Genomic DNA, 14,398 nt, shown 5'->3' with positions numbered 1-14,398 from the left:
TCTGTGTCTTGGTTATCTAGTGCAGGAAGGTTCTTGTCTCTCTGATATTTGGGGGTTCCTTGGAGATCGCCATGCGTCTTGGCCTCTGTCGTCCCCTGAATCTAAGAAGTTCTCAGGGCAGGGACCCCACGTCTAAAAGATGTGCTCCACTCCCAGCTCCCCTTTCTTGGTACCAGAGAGGCCTCTCCTCTGCTTACTTCTCTCTCCTTGAATCTCTGCAGCAAGAAAGGGCGTGACTGAAGCAAGGGTGTAATTTGAGTAAGGGTGGGGACTTGAGTAAGAGTGTGACAGAGTCACGTCCTTCACAAGGCTGTCACTCAAGATACACCCCCACCTCAATCCTGCCTCGTGAACATGTAGAGGGGAGGATTTGCAACACACCACAAAATGAAGGATAATTGCATCCGATTACAAAATGGAGGACAATCACACAAGCGTGGGAATCGTGGCCTAGCCAAGTTGACACATACTTGAGGGGAAAGCGCATCCGTGGCTCTCTTGTTAGGTTAATAAAGTCACACTTGAGCAGGTGGCCCTAAACCGAACAACTGCTGAGTTATAAACAGGGGTGGGGGGGATTAGACATAGGGACCCACACTAGGGGAAGAAAAGTGCTAAAGAACTCCAAGGAGCCCTTGGGCTACCAAGAAGGAAGGAACTTCTCTTACAGGCTGTGCTCTGAGTTAGACTTCTAGTAGCTACAGAGGGGTGACAATAAATTTCTGTCCTGTAAAGCAACCTACCTGTCATGCTGGCAAGGCATTCTTAAATATACCATAGATGACCAGCAGGATGAACAAGTCTGTCTTGAAAGAACGATAGCCAGAATGTTGCCTAGAAGAGAGGACAGTGAGACTTAGATCAGGAACTTCAGGCAGGTTCTCAGGAGGGACTAGTCCCTGGGGAAGGCGATCATGCTTGTTAAAGCAGAGGGGCAGCAGAACAGAGGAGGACCCTCCGCAAGATTGATTGACACTGTGGTTGCAAAAATAGGCTCAGAGAGCGCAACCAATGTGAGGACGGTACAGGACCGGGCAGTGTTTCATTCTGTTGCACGTAGGGGTGCTATGAGTCACCTTGGACTTCACAGCACCTAAACACAACAAAACTTGTAACAACAACAGCCACTAGTAACCAAGACACAAGGGCTAATGGGCCGGGAGACAGTACAAACAAGCAGGAGAAAATAACTGGGTATCTGAGTAACTGAGATGCAGAGGGAAGCCACAAGGAGGGTGGGGGTGCTGGGAAAGAGACATGTGGAAGGTCAAAAGAGTTGACAAGCGCTACGTCTCATTCCAGGGCAGCGTCCACTCGTCCTTCTGCTCTCAAACACCTCGTCTCCAGTGTTCCTCCTGGCTCTCTCCATCAGACTGTTTTGCCAACCTGAGAGGGCTTCCCACAGGCTCTGTGGAGCCAAACCTTCCTCACTTTCCAAGTTCAGACCCAGACTCCGCTCTTCCAATCCCTTTCTCACTTTTCTAGAGCACCATAGTCTTCCCCCTCGGGACAAGTAAATCTTGCACAAAATTCGCTGCTGCTGCTGCTGCTGCTGCTGCTGCTGCGAGGTTTGGCCAGGTCAGTCCTGACCCATAGCAACCCCTATGCACAACAGTGCCGGATCCTGCACCATCTGCACAATTGTTCCTTATGTGTGAGCTCACTGTTGCAGCTGCGTTGTCAATCCATCTCTTCAAGGGTCTTCCTCTTTTTCACTGCCCTTCCACTGTACCCAACATGATGTCCTTCTCCAGGGCTGGCCTCTCCTGGCCACATGTTCCAAAGCACCACATGTCCAAAACTCCCTGAGAACAATTTTTCTGCCATTTCTGTTTGGTCCCTTCTAGTTGGCTATACATTGAGCAGCTGACCACAAGATCAGTTGTTCAAACCTACCAATCAGTCTTCAGGAGAACGATGAGGCTGTCTGCTCCAGTCAAGATTTACAGTCTTAGAAACCGACAGGAGCAGTTCTACTCTGGCCTACAGGGTCACTCTGAGTTGGATTTGACTAGATGGCAGTGAGTTTGGGTTTGCGTGGGAGACAGAGAAAGTGAGTGAGGAATGTCATGCTTTACAATTTCATTCCTGGAAACTCTCAGTGTTTCTCTCCTGCTTTTCTCCAATTACCACTTAAAACACTATCGATCTTATCGCTTTAGAGATGGTTCCTTATGTGCGGATTGCTTTGTAAAGTCCCATGGTTGAAAACACCTCCCAGCGGAGGGCTTTCTCTCCAGCTGGTCTGCGGAGAAGTGAGCAAAGCTGGTGCCTGCGAGGCCCGAGATAGTCTGCGGACTTAACAAATGTCAGCAGCTGCCCGGGGAAGATTTCATACTCGAGATGCTGAGTAGTCTAGAGATTAATTCTTTTATAGGAATGTGTTTCCTCTGCAAAAAAGAAGAAGAAAAAGTTTGAATATTATTAAATCTTAAATGAGAGTTCCCGAGGCTTGGGAACATGACACCAAAATATTTCATTACAAAGCCCTGTTTGCCAAGGAGGGTCAGAGTTTTTCCACCACATGTCAAGAGATGATTACAATAATAGAAAAGAAAGTCTTCTCAAGCAAGGGCCCCCGCCCACCCCAGCCCTTGGAAAATGAGTTACTCTGGAGGAAAACTAGTATATTTCTGGGTGTTTGACACCCAAACAATGGAACTAGGCAGCCTGGACGTCCAGCTGTGCCTTGATGTGTTGCCTTGTTCAGACAGTCAACCACTGGAGGTCTAATGTGTGCCGTGCATTCTGGGAGGCCCTAGGGAAACAGCAAAGAATAAGACATTTTACCCAGAAGACTCACACTATGGAATCAATGCAAAGTTTGACCATGCCAGAGGCTATGATGCCCCTAAGATACAAGTGCTATAAGGCACCCGTGTTGGCTGTGGGGCCAGACCTGATTAACACATATCGAGGTTCATCAAATGAGTATAGGACCCGTGTACATTAGGCAGCCTGAAGCAGACAAGACTAAGGAATGGAACCCAAACACTAAACCCATTGCCATCAAGTCTACTCTGGGTCATAACGACCCTACAGGACAGAGCAGAACTGCTCCTTAGGTATCAGAAGCTGTACCTCTTCATGAGAGCAGTCAGTCTCATCTTTCTCCCATGGAGCAGCTGGCTAATTTGAACCACTGACCTTTGCGTTAGGAGCCCAGTGCTTAATCCACTGTGTCACTAAGACTAGACGGTAAAGACATCTAGGATGTCCAGACACATTCTAGAAAGCCTTTGACTGCCAATAGACAGAGACAACTGAGATGCCCATAATCCAGAAAAGTGGGCCATGAGGCCATGCACTACCAGTGGTGAGGGCATCTAGAGCAGATTTGCCCAATACAATGTGTCCTTTGATCACTTCACTGCTGCTTCCATGAGCAGTGGGTCCAAGCAAGAGGCAATCCTTGACAACTTCAGATTTTCTCCACTGATCATGATGTTCCCTACTGGTCCAGTTGTAAGGATGTGGGTCTTCTGTACGCTGAGTTGTGATCCACACTGAAGGCTGCCATCTTCGATCTTCATCAGCAAGCATATCGCAGGTCGTTAATAAACTTTTCTCTAATCCCGATACCAAATCCTTCTGCATCAAGAAGTCTGCTGCATCAGACCTCTTTAAAGTGTTGAAAACCAAGGATGTTACCCTGAGAATTTACATGTGCCTGACCCAAGCCAGGGTATTTTCAATCACCTCATAGGCGTGTGAAAGTTAGACATTGAAGAAGGAAGACCAAAGAAGAATCGATGCATTAGAATTATGGTGCTGGAGAGGAATATTGAAGGTACCAGGGACTGCAAACAAAACAAAACAAAAGCTCCCCTTCCCCCCCCCCCCCACAAATCTGTCTTAGAGAAACTACAGATAGAATGCTCCTTAGAGACAAGGACGGTGAGACTTTGTCGAATGTGCTTTGGACATGTTACCGGGAGAGACCAGCCCTTGGAGAAGGACACCACACTTGGGAAGCAGTGGGGCAGCGAAAAGGAGGAAGGTCCTCCACAAGAGGGGAGGCTCCAACAGTAGGCTCCCACATCAACGTGCTGCGGCTGGAGCAGGACCCAACAGTGTGTTGCTCTGTTGTACACAGGTCACAAGTGGGCACCGACGAGAGGGCACTGAACAACACAGCAACGGTGGTGAAAAACAGAGCAGGGGCTCCACACGTTAAAACAAATATAAAAAACCAGCAAAGTCTCTGAGATCAAGTAAGGCTAGTAAGCTGGAACCCAAGTAGCTCGGGGCACACAGTCAAGTTCACTGTGGTCAAAGGGCAGAAGGAGGAAGCCAGATATTGAAGAAGGTAAACTCACGCCTGTTGTAAGCCCATCATATACCAGACCTTTGGTTCCTCATTTCATATAGAACATCTCATTTAACAACCCCCCTCCGTGCCCCCCACCCTCATCAAACCATGAAAGAATTGTTTATAAATGCGCAAACTGAAACACAGAGATTAAATAACTGGTCCCCAGTCACAGTGATCATTCTGGGACAGCCAGGATTCCATCCCTCTGGGCTGGCTCCCAAGTCCCTGCACAGTGAGTCTGATGTATTTACTTCCTGCCTAGGAAGGTACGTTGCAAATGGCATCAGCGGCTGCAGCTGCAGGGCAGGGGGAGGGGGAGGTGAAGCCACTCTGCAGATTAATTTAGACAGGCAAGGTTTGTAATCATAACAGCACCCGGAGACATCACTGTGCACACATCATAATACAAGGTCAAGGTCAAAAACAGTGGAGGTGGTTCCAGATAGCATTTTTATACTAACTCCTCTAACTTGTAAATCCACTAGGAGGCCTGGTGGCGGAGTGGGTTACTGATTGGGCTGCTAACTGCAACATCAGGCATTGGAGCCTACCAGCTACGCTGCAGAGAAAGATGAGGTTTTTGGCTTCCATAAAGACTTACAGCCTCAGAAACCCACAGGGGAGACTTTCACTCTGCACTGTAGGATCGCTTATAGTAAGAATCAACTTTATGGCAGTGGGTTTGGTTTGACAAAGAGGAAGAAAGCAAGGGCTAATGATCCCAGGGACTTTGATTAAATGGTCAAATTAGATTTCGTGTGGCATTTGTTTTTGTTTTTTTCAAAACTTCAAGATGGCAGCAATGATACGAACAGGAGCCTTGGCTACTTTTGACTTTGGCTCTATGTTACTGCCTGCACCCCAAAGACCCTCTCATAAGTAGTTACTGTCTGCACCCCCAAAGCCCTCTCATAAGTAGCTACTGCCTGCCCCCCAAAAGTCTCTCAATAGTGGGGACATTTCAGAGGCGGAGCAAAGAGTTCATGAAGTAAATTTACTCAGGAAAATGGAAGATCAGAGAACAAAAGATCAGAGACAAATTTACTCAGGAAAATGGAAGATCAGAGAACAATGTTGTGCCTCCTTGAAGTCATTTCTTTTTGTAAGGACTGGGGGATTTTTCCATGCCTAAACTAGGGAAGCAGCTGGATCCTGATGACTGGCTGGGATGGGGGCGGGGACGGGGGAGAAGTCAACAAAACCCATGGTTGCCGGTGTGCTGTTGCAACTGGTGCCAGTTAGCTTTTAGTCGCAGGTGAGGGAACTTTCTGGGAGAAAGACAGGGCTTTGCACTCCCATAAAGAGTTACAGTCTTGGTCACCCTGAGTCCTAGGAGCTGATGACAGTGAGTTTGGTTTGGTTTGGGGGAGGGGAATTGTCAACTCTAAAACCCTTTGGTGGGACAGAATTTACACTCAACATTCCCCAAATAGTGATCACCTGAATGAAAGAAGGTAGTTTTGTCTAGGTTCTCGTTGAAAAAAAACCAAAACACAGGGTTTCAAACTCATTCATTCAGCTTCAAACCCCTGCTGAAAATTTGCCTTTCCATCCTAGATATAGGAGGTGGTGTAGTAGAGAAGCGTTGGGCAGCCCTCATGGTAGGCAGTTCAAAACCACTAGTTACTGGGGCATGGGAGCACTGGGATTAGTAACCAGGCAGATGGCACCTACCAACAGCAGATTGGTTTTACTTGAGATGTGCTTTTGGACTTGTCCCCACTCGCGCTTTGGCGGGCGACGGGCCCTGAGTTCAGAGACTGCCTCGTGCGGTCCCAACAGATGCCATCACACCCCGCAAACAAAGGCACGGGCGCCAACCCCAGGGAGGCTCCAGCAGAGGCGGGCGAGAGTCTCGCGAGAGTAGCAGACGTGATTCCCGCGACAGCGGCGGGCACGAGCAGCGCGCGGGCCCGCGGGAGGAGGCGTGACGTCGCCAGCCGCTTGGAGTCCACACTTCCGCAAAGATGGCGACCGCGGCCGCCCGCGGGGTACTGCTCGCGACCTGGGGCGAGCGCCTGCGGCGTGCGCTCGCAGCCAGCCGGCGGGCCTGGCCGGGCCCCGCATCCTGGGCGGCGGCCGTGGCCGGAGTGGCGCTGACAGGGGCAGGAGCGGCCTGGTACCAGGGCCGCGTAAAGTTGGCGGCGTCCGAGGGCGGTCTCGCCGTCTTAGCGCAGGTAAGGGACAGGCCCTGCCCCAGCCCCAAGGCAAGCTCCTCCCTCCTCGGGCGCCCAGGGGGCAGGGTCCCCGCGCAGGTGAGACGTGCTCCTGCCTCGCCCCTGCGTCGCAGGGGATGCCGGGAGCTGGACCGACAACACCCCCACGACAAAAATCCCACGGAGAAAAGGATGGGCGTGTCCGGGTTGAGCATCTTTGCTGATTGTCCGCCGCCAAGGCAACGGCGGGTGGGATGGGGTGGGGTCAGCGGGTGCCAGTCCAGCTGCCCACCCAGGGAGCCGCGGAGCGCCCTTATCTTTAGAACCCGACGTTTTACCACTGGTGCTTGGTATAGCATGGGGACATTTTTAAAGCACTCCCTCCCGCTTAAGTGACAGCCATAAAAGCAAACCTATTGGCAATGTTGAGGCCTGGTGTCGTAGTGGGTTACAAGTTGGCTTGATGATTGCAAGATCAGCAGTTCGAAACCACCAGGTGCTCCACTGGAGAAAATTGAGGCTATCTGCTACAGTACTACAGTTATAAAACACAAACCAAACTCTACTGCCATCACTGCCGACTCATAAAAACCTTACTAGGACAGGGTAGAACTGCTCCTGTGAAGCTGTAGCTGTTTGCAGGAGGACAGCCTAGTTTTCCCCCAAGGAACAGCTGGTGATTTGGAACAGCTGACCTTCAGGATGGCAATGCAGCCCAGCTTGTAAAGAGTCACAGCCCCGGGAACACGCAAGGGTAGTTCTACTCTGTCCTGTGGGGTCGCTATGAGTCCGAATCCACTCGATGGCAGTGAGCTTGCTTTGGTTTTGCTGTTGTTTTGAGAGCTTATCAGGAAAATGTTCCTGACTATGAGTTCTAAGCAAAAATTGTTGCTTCTTGAGAAAGGTTGGATTCTTCAGAAAGCATGGATGCCTGATTCTGTCTGGGGCAAAATGCACACTTAGAAACTTTGCCTTTCCACTACCATTGAGTCTGTTGTGACTCCTAGCCACCCTCTAGGACAGAGTAGACCTGCCCACATTGGGTTTCCAAGGTGGTACATCTGTGTGGGAGCAGAAAGCCTCATCCTTCTCCCACTGAGCAGCTGGCTGGGTTGGAACTGTTAACCTTAAGGTTAATAGCCCAATGCCCAGCAGACTCTGTAACCTTTGCTATCCAGAGCCCTCTCTAGTCACACTCTGACCTGCCACTATTCAGACAGACACACCTTCCACCTCACAGTCCTCAGAAACTGGCTTCCGTGTGCTCACCATACCAACCCATAACTGATGGCACCTGCCCCCACTTGCATCTGCGTGTCAGACACTGAGGGCTGCAGAAGATCAGCCCTGGTTTTAGAGGAGTCGGTCACTTGCAAAGCTCCCTTGCCCTTGGCTGCACGCCCCCTTCCGTCACCCCCCCCCCCAACTAAGATGTTCTTTTCCTCCAGTGCCTTGACAGAGCCCTACATACACTTGTGGGTGCTGCCACCATTTCTCCACCACGGCTTCTTGCCATCTCTGGCTCTCTGACTTCTGGGTCTAGGTTTCCAGTGCAGAAACCCTGGGTCCAGAGGTCGTGTTTCATTCCTGCTCTTCTTCTTGGTGGTGATCAGGTCCCCGCTTTTTGCCACTGGGATGGCTTATGTTAAGCCTACCAGGATGGCAAAACTGATCAATACACCCCCCTTGCCCCATTCACCTGTTTGTTAAGGTCCCACTCCCCCCCCCCCCACCATCAGTGCATTTTATTTGCATTGTTAGCAAGCTGTTAGACCCCCTTGGTGGACTGACCGACTAGCACCTCATTTACATAATCCCACCCAAGCATTTGGGGGAGTTGCAAGGTCATGACCAGAAAAGCCAATTAAAAGCCACCCAGCTTCCAGCATCTCTTGAGACAGGTGAGGAGCAGGATAGTTTAGGGGCTGTCCTCAGAGGTCTACTACATTGTCTACTAGGAGGAAAGTTTTGGACAGAGATTCTTGACCAAACAAAGATACCATTTGATTTTAAAAATCAAGTTTTAAACTTTGAACGTCAGTAGTATATTAACCAGTGCAGTGGTGGCATCTCATCACTGTTGGTCTACCCTTAGCTCTAGTTACAAAGGTTTGCAGCCATGCCCTCTGCCTGACAGAAATAAATGCCTTCTAAACTGGGCTCTTTACTTTTCGGCTCAGCTCTAGCCAGAAACACTTTATTGTACCAGTTAGCAGATGTAAAATGCCTGGTCAGAGTACACAGTTTCATCCTCAGACAGAGTTTGCTGTTCAGTGGGGCTCTGATCTTGTCAGAGAATCACTATTCCTAGAGGAAACAACTTGTAATAAATAATATAGTGACTGTCTGTACCCTCTACCATCATCCCAGAAGGTGGTTGTAAATAGAGTGAAATGGCGTACTAAGTGAACATCAGTGCAACTTGCCCTAGAGTTGTCCCTATTCCTTCTCTTGTGCCTCATTTGATTTCCGTAACGTGTCCCAGAATCTTGCATATAAAGTTCTACTACCATTCCCACATGGAGTCCATATCAATTACTTAAAACTAATGGTATCTTAACAAATGCAGGTATCCAGTATGCTCGACTCTGGGAACACGGACGCAGTTAATGGTTGCTCGTGAAGGTTGAGGTTATTAAGAAAGTAATTGCTTAAGTAATTCTGTAAATAGCCAATTAGTGGGAGATTATAAATGCAGTGAGACTGATTATAAGACTAACTCAGTGGTGATTCAACTAAGGAGCTACCGAGCTACCTCCCAGGGCCTGGCTTCCCCAAAAAATAGACTCCGGGAGGCATGCTGGAATGTGAGAAAGGGTTGAGTCAGGCAGCTTGACCCGTTTAGATCAGCTCTCATCTCCCACAGTCTAATGATAAAATTATTTTCCTTCTCTCATTATTCTCCCTACCCCCACCCCAGGCTGTGTTTTAAATTCCTGGCATGACTCATGAGCTTTTAAAAGCATTATACCCGTGTAGTAATGAGGATTCTCCTCATTGCCACCAGGCTGCCTGACTTCACCATGTTGTTGGAGTTAGTGGCCATCAAGAAAAACACAGAACCCATTGTTACAGTATGGTAGCGTCAAAAACAAAAACCCTCCCTGCTATTGAGTCACTCCCAACTCATGGTGACGCTATAGACTAGGTTACATAAAATAATTTCACATTTTAAAAAATATTTGGTCAATTTCCCTTTGAAAAGCATCCCCCCACACACACCAATTGTATTATGAAATCGGAGTAACACTGTGTTACTCTTTTCCAGTATTACCTCTCATTTCACCACTAAAAATAAAAAGCCGGTTTCAGCTATGGTGTGCTTTCTGTTTCCAGAGCAGTGTGGTTGTCTGTGTCTTTCATTTCTGGGTCTGCTGTTCTCAGTTCCTGCTGAGTAACTACGGAGCACCATCCACTCTGTCACCTTCCTTCCTTGTCACCCTCCTGCGGACCATACTAACTGTCCATGAAGATCAGACCTGAACCATCAAGCCTACTTTATTTCCTTCGTCTTGAATTTTCCATCATATTTTTATTTGGGCCATTGATTAGCATTTGCACTAATGAACATATCTAGTCTAACAATATTGTTGGCCTGTAAGCTCAGAAATGAGGGCTTATATTCTGATCCATAGCAATTATCTACCAAGGATTAAAAATAATTTGTCAAAATTCCAAATAGCTAAATGAATCTTTATTATAGTCAATTTATTTAGGCTAGTATATCACAGCAACCCTGTATTTATGTAGTATTTCATTAACTCCAGGATATATTTTTGTGGGACTAAAATCTTAGGAGTCGGTAGGACAGGTCCAGCCTGCAGACCATGTAAGGCCCGCAAAGTCATCATTACCAGATAACATCACATGCCTCAGCAAAGAGAAGCAGTGCCAGCCATCACATTAGGGGTGAGTTAATGAAATGGCCAGGATGACCATATTTACATGATGTTATAAATATTCAAATGGTCTCTAGCAGAGAAAATGTTCCCACTACAGCCTTAGGAGAAGGGGCATCATAAACATAAAAGTACTTCACACACCAAAAAAACCTGAATGGCGAAGACACTTGGTCATTTACTCAGAAGCCAGAAGTAGATGGTGCCCTCTACCAAGCATTCTGACCAGGACCTTACAGAAGGAGAGAGGAACGTGGAATTGCAGTCAGATTGGTAAAAAGTCTAGACTTACTAGACTGAGACTGGGGCTTGCCAAGACCATGGTCCTGAAGTAATCTTCAGACCTTCAGTCAAAACCAACCTTTGAGAGCACCTTGTAGCTAAATAACTGATTGACATAAAATACCAGGGGATACCCCCCCAAAACGGACAGCAACTCTACTGGGCAGAGCTTTTGTAGTACGCATGTTTCCCAACATCAAGCAGCAACTCTGGTTAGTGCACTCAGTGGCATCGCCTGGAAAGATTCTCTCTAGTCACTAGATTTTTTTCATGAAAGCAGTTTCACTTGAACCTCATTTTTTGTGATGGCTGATTTAAGAGAACACCCTGTGGCTGTGAAATTTTGTTTTCTGCTCAGGAAAAATGCCGCCAAAACTCTTGTGATGTTGAACACAGCATACAAGGACAGTGCTATGGGGAAAACGCAAGTGTACGAGTGGTTATCTCGTTTCAAAAGGGGTGAAATGTCGATTGATGACAAACCTCATTCTGGATGTCCATCAACTTTCCAAAAGGGCGGAAAGGTTGACTCATAGTGCATTTGGATTTTGTTCCACCAGGTCAGACTGTTAAGGTTCTAGAAAACAGCATAACAGCATGCGACAGAAAAGACCTAGTTGTGGCAGATGGGAGACTGGTTTTGCCACCGTGGCAATTCACCTGCTCACACAGCCATCTCAGTGCACCAGTTTAGCCAAAAAAAATCATGCTTCTCTTGCCCCACGTACCTTACTCACCTGACCTCACCCCATGGAACTTCTTTTTGTTTCCGCCAATGAAGAGGGACATGAAAGGACAGATTGGATGACAGAGAAAAACAAGGAAGGTGCTGTCAAATGAGTTTGAAAAAGGTTTCCAAGAATGGAATCGCAGATTTGACAAATACATTAAGTGTAATGGAGAGTACTTTGAAGGTGATAGGATTGTTTTGTAAAAAAAATTTAAATACATAACTTTGGAAAAAATTACGGGTTTTTTTGGGGGGGTACCCCCTCATAAATTGATTAATAGTAAGTACTATGTACTTTTTGTACTTTTTAAAAGTCATCTGTATGCAACCACACGGTTACTGTAAAGCAAACTGGAAAGGATGCGGCTCAGGAAACCCAGAGCACTGGAAGTGCAAAGCACTGAGAAGAGGAGCCTAAGAATGTTGGCACACTGTGAGACTGGAACCAGTGTGTCTGAACCATTTGTGTAGTAATTGTTGAGAGAGGATGTAACTTACCGTGTAAACTTTCACCAAAAAGAAAATGACTGACTTTAAAACCATGAATGGAGACGTATTTCCCTCAGATCAGAAATGTCTTTGGAGCTCAAGACAGGAAGGAAAAGGTTGAAAGTAGCTACAAGTTGTCAGGTGAAGATGCTTTGTCACTGCAGTCGAGCCACAATGGAGAAACTAACACACTTTGACAGTCAGTGAGGAGCGTCCAGGGGGTCTTCCTAAGTACGTTGCGAGACTGGATTAAAAGTCTTTGATCTCCTTCTGTTTGACTCAGATACTCTCATGGAGCTATTTATTCCTTTGGCTTTTATTTATCATTTTACTAACAGTGCTTAGCACAGGGCTTGGTTCATAGTTGCTACTCCATTTATAACAGTTGAATGACTAAGTGGGTGAATGAATGAGTAGCTAAATAAATAAATAGGTAGAGCTATGTTGTAAATGACTAAATTCTGTTGAAAATTAATGTGTTTTTCTGTAACCTTCAAACCATCTGTATTTCCTTAATGCCTGCTGTGCAGTGTTAAAGCATTTGCACCCGTCACTGATTATAGTACTTTATAGCATGTCCCTAAATTTAGGTTTGGCTGTGTTTCATCATGGCCGTGTGCATTTCTGTCAAAAATAGTACCACAGAAGTGATGCTGTCTTCTTTCGGTGCATCACATTAGGAGGCGCACTGGTTACCCTTTGATTAAACTGTTGTCGCCATGTGTTGCCATTATCAAAATTAACATTTATCAGTATTTTGTGAGGAGATACTCAGGCGTCATAGCTCCTTATCCTCCTTGAGTCAGTCAGTCGGGCATTCATCTCTATCTGTCTGGACTCTGGATTCCTATTTTATTCAAAGGCTTTTAGCCCATAACCATCCAAACTTATTTTGTTATTTAATTCCCCTTTATTTATGTAGCCGTCTCTTCAAAGTCTGGCCGTGGACACATCAAACTCATCCCCTTCAGCCCTGGGAAGGAGGAAGCCAGCAGGTGCAGTTAATCCTGAGTCACTGATTTATCAGAAGAGAGCTTTTTGCCTAGGTAGCACAGAAAGATCATTTGCCAAAGAAATGGAAATCGTACTCTGAGATGTCAGGCAGATATGGGGAAGGGGAGGGGACTTTGTGGATCGGTTTCCTCACTGACTGCTGTACTGTTCTTCCTCTCAGCCTGTACTTCAGTGTGCCTTATATGGACCTTGATGCTATACGCATTTAAGGTGGCTTAAAAAAATGCTCCTGCAAGTTGGAGCATAATAGCGTAGTGGTTAACGAGTTGGGCTGTGATTTGCAAGGTCAGCAGTTCAAAGCCACCAGCAGCTCCTGAAGAAAAAGGTGGAGCTTTGTACTCCCAGAAATAGTTACTGTCTCAGAAGCTCACAAGGGCAATTCCATCCTGCTTTCGAGGCCCACTCTGACTCGGCATTGACTCAGTAGCAGGGAATTTTTTGTTTAGAAAAATGGTCTTGCAAGCTGGAGCATAATTTTTAAATGAGGGAAATGAGACACTATACGATAGAGCCATGATTTGGGGAGCTTCAAACATTTTGTGGAAAAATGCTATCGTAGTCCCATTTTTCCAAAAACATCTGAAGCCCCCTCTAAAGTATGCTCTCAGGAAATTTGCATGCATGCCAGTGTTTTATGCCCGACATGAGTTGCATGTTGGATTTTAAATTTCGTAGCAAGTTCAAAGGGGGAAGTAGGCCAATTACACCTTTTATAATATCCAGTTGCTTAAAAGCCTAAGTATTTCTTGGAATAAACAGTATTTTCTCCTGCTTCATATAAAGAATACTGTAGACTTTTGTGGGGAGAAAAAAAACAACTGATAAAACTAGAACTGATTGGCATACACCACTAATGTCAAGTGCAGCGCATTGAATATAATGATAGTGCATTTAAAATTGGTCTGCCAAGGACAATAAGCTTTACAGTAACATACAGACGCTTAATAACCATGAAACACTGTAAGCCAAGTGAACACTAAAGCGGCCTTGCCACAGTAAAGCAAGAATGCAAAGACGTCTTCATACTCGATTGCCTCCGGTAAAAACGTCTTGTAGAAACAGATAAGCGGTGACAAAGCTTTGATGTTAATAAACCCAAATGGAAGTCCAGATTCAAAGTGTGTAAATAGCAAGGTTCTGAAAAGAAAGATGACAGAGGTACATTCTATAATTAGATGTAATTTGTGCTTGTGGCATCGCTATTTGTCCTGCATGAATAGAAGAGGCTGTCATTTCCCTTCCTTGGCTCATAAAGAACAGTACTTACACATTGCTACTGTAAACCTAGGACTTGGGGGAAGCAAGGGGGTGAAAGAAACCAAACTGCAAGAAAAATGCAGAAATGGATCTTAATCTTTCCATTTGCAGCTCTTCCTTGTTCAGCTGAACCCAACGTCACGAAACACAAACAAAACCCTTATTACTATTTGCTCTTATCCTACAGAACATTTGTTCTAGGAGGTGATATATATGCATTCATGCTGTTGTGGCTATGGATTTTATAGTTTTATGC

At 46.5% G+C, this 14,398-nt stretch overlaps 1 protein-coding gene across 1 annotated transcript in view; it reads left to right on the top strand.

Annotated features, from left to right (window-relative positions):
• The first annotated feature begins 6,282 nt into the window (after positions 1-6,282).
• Positions 6,283-14,398, top strand: part of MICU2 (mitochondrial calcium uptake 2) — a 95,670-nt gene continuing 87,554 nt past the window's right edge. The window contains exon 1 of the mRNA XM_004714823.2: positions 6,283-6,492. Within this exon, the coding sequence (XP_004714880.1) occupies positions 6,283-6,492 (210 nt within the window). The remainder of the gene's footprint in view (positions 6,493-14,398) is intronic.

The sequence above is a fragment of the Echinops telfairi genome, unplaced genomic scaffold (assembly GCF_000313985.2).
Source record: "Echinops telfairi isolate 266 unplaced genomic scaffold, ASM31398v2 ScPeMD7_2565;HRSCAF=3150, whole genome shotgun sequence".
Classification (NCBI taxonomy): domain Eukaryota; kingdom Metazoa; phylum Chordata; class Mammalia; order Afrosoricida; family Tenrecidae; genus Echinops; species Echinops telfairi.
Note: the sequence above shows the minus strand (reverse complement) of the source record. Positions and strands in the feature narration are given on the sequence as shown.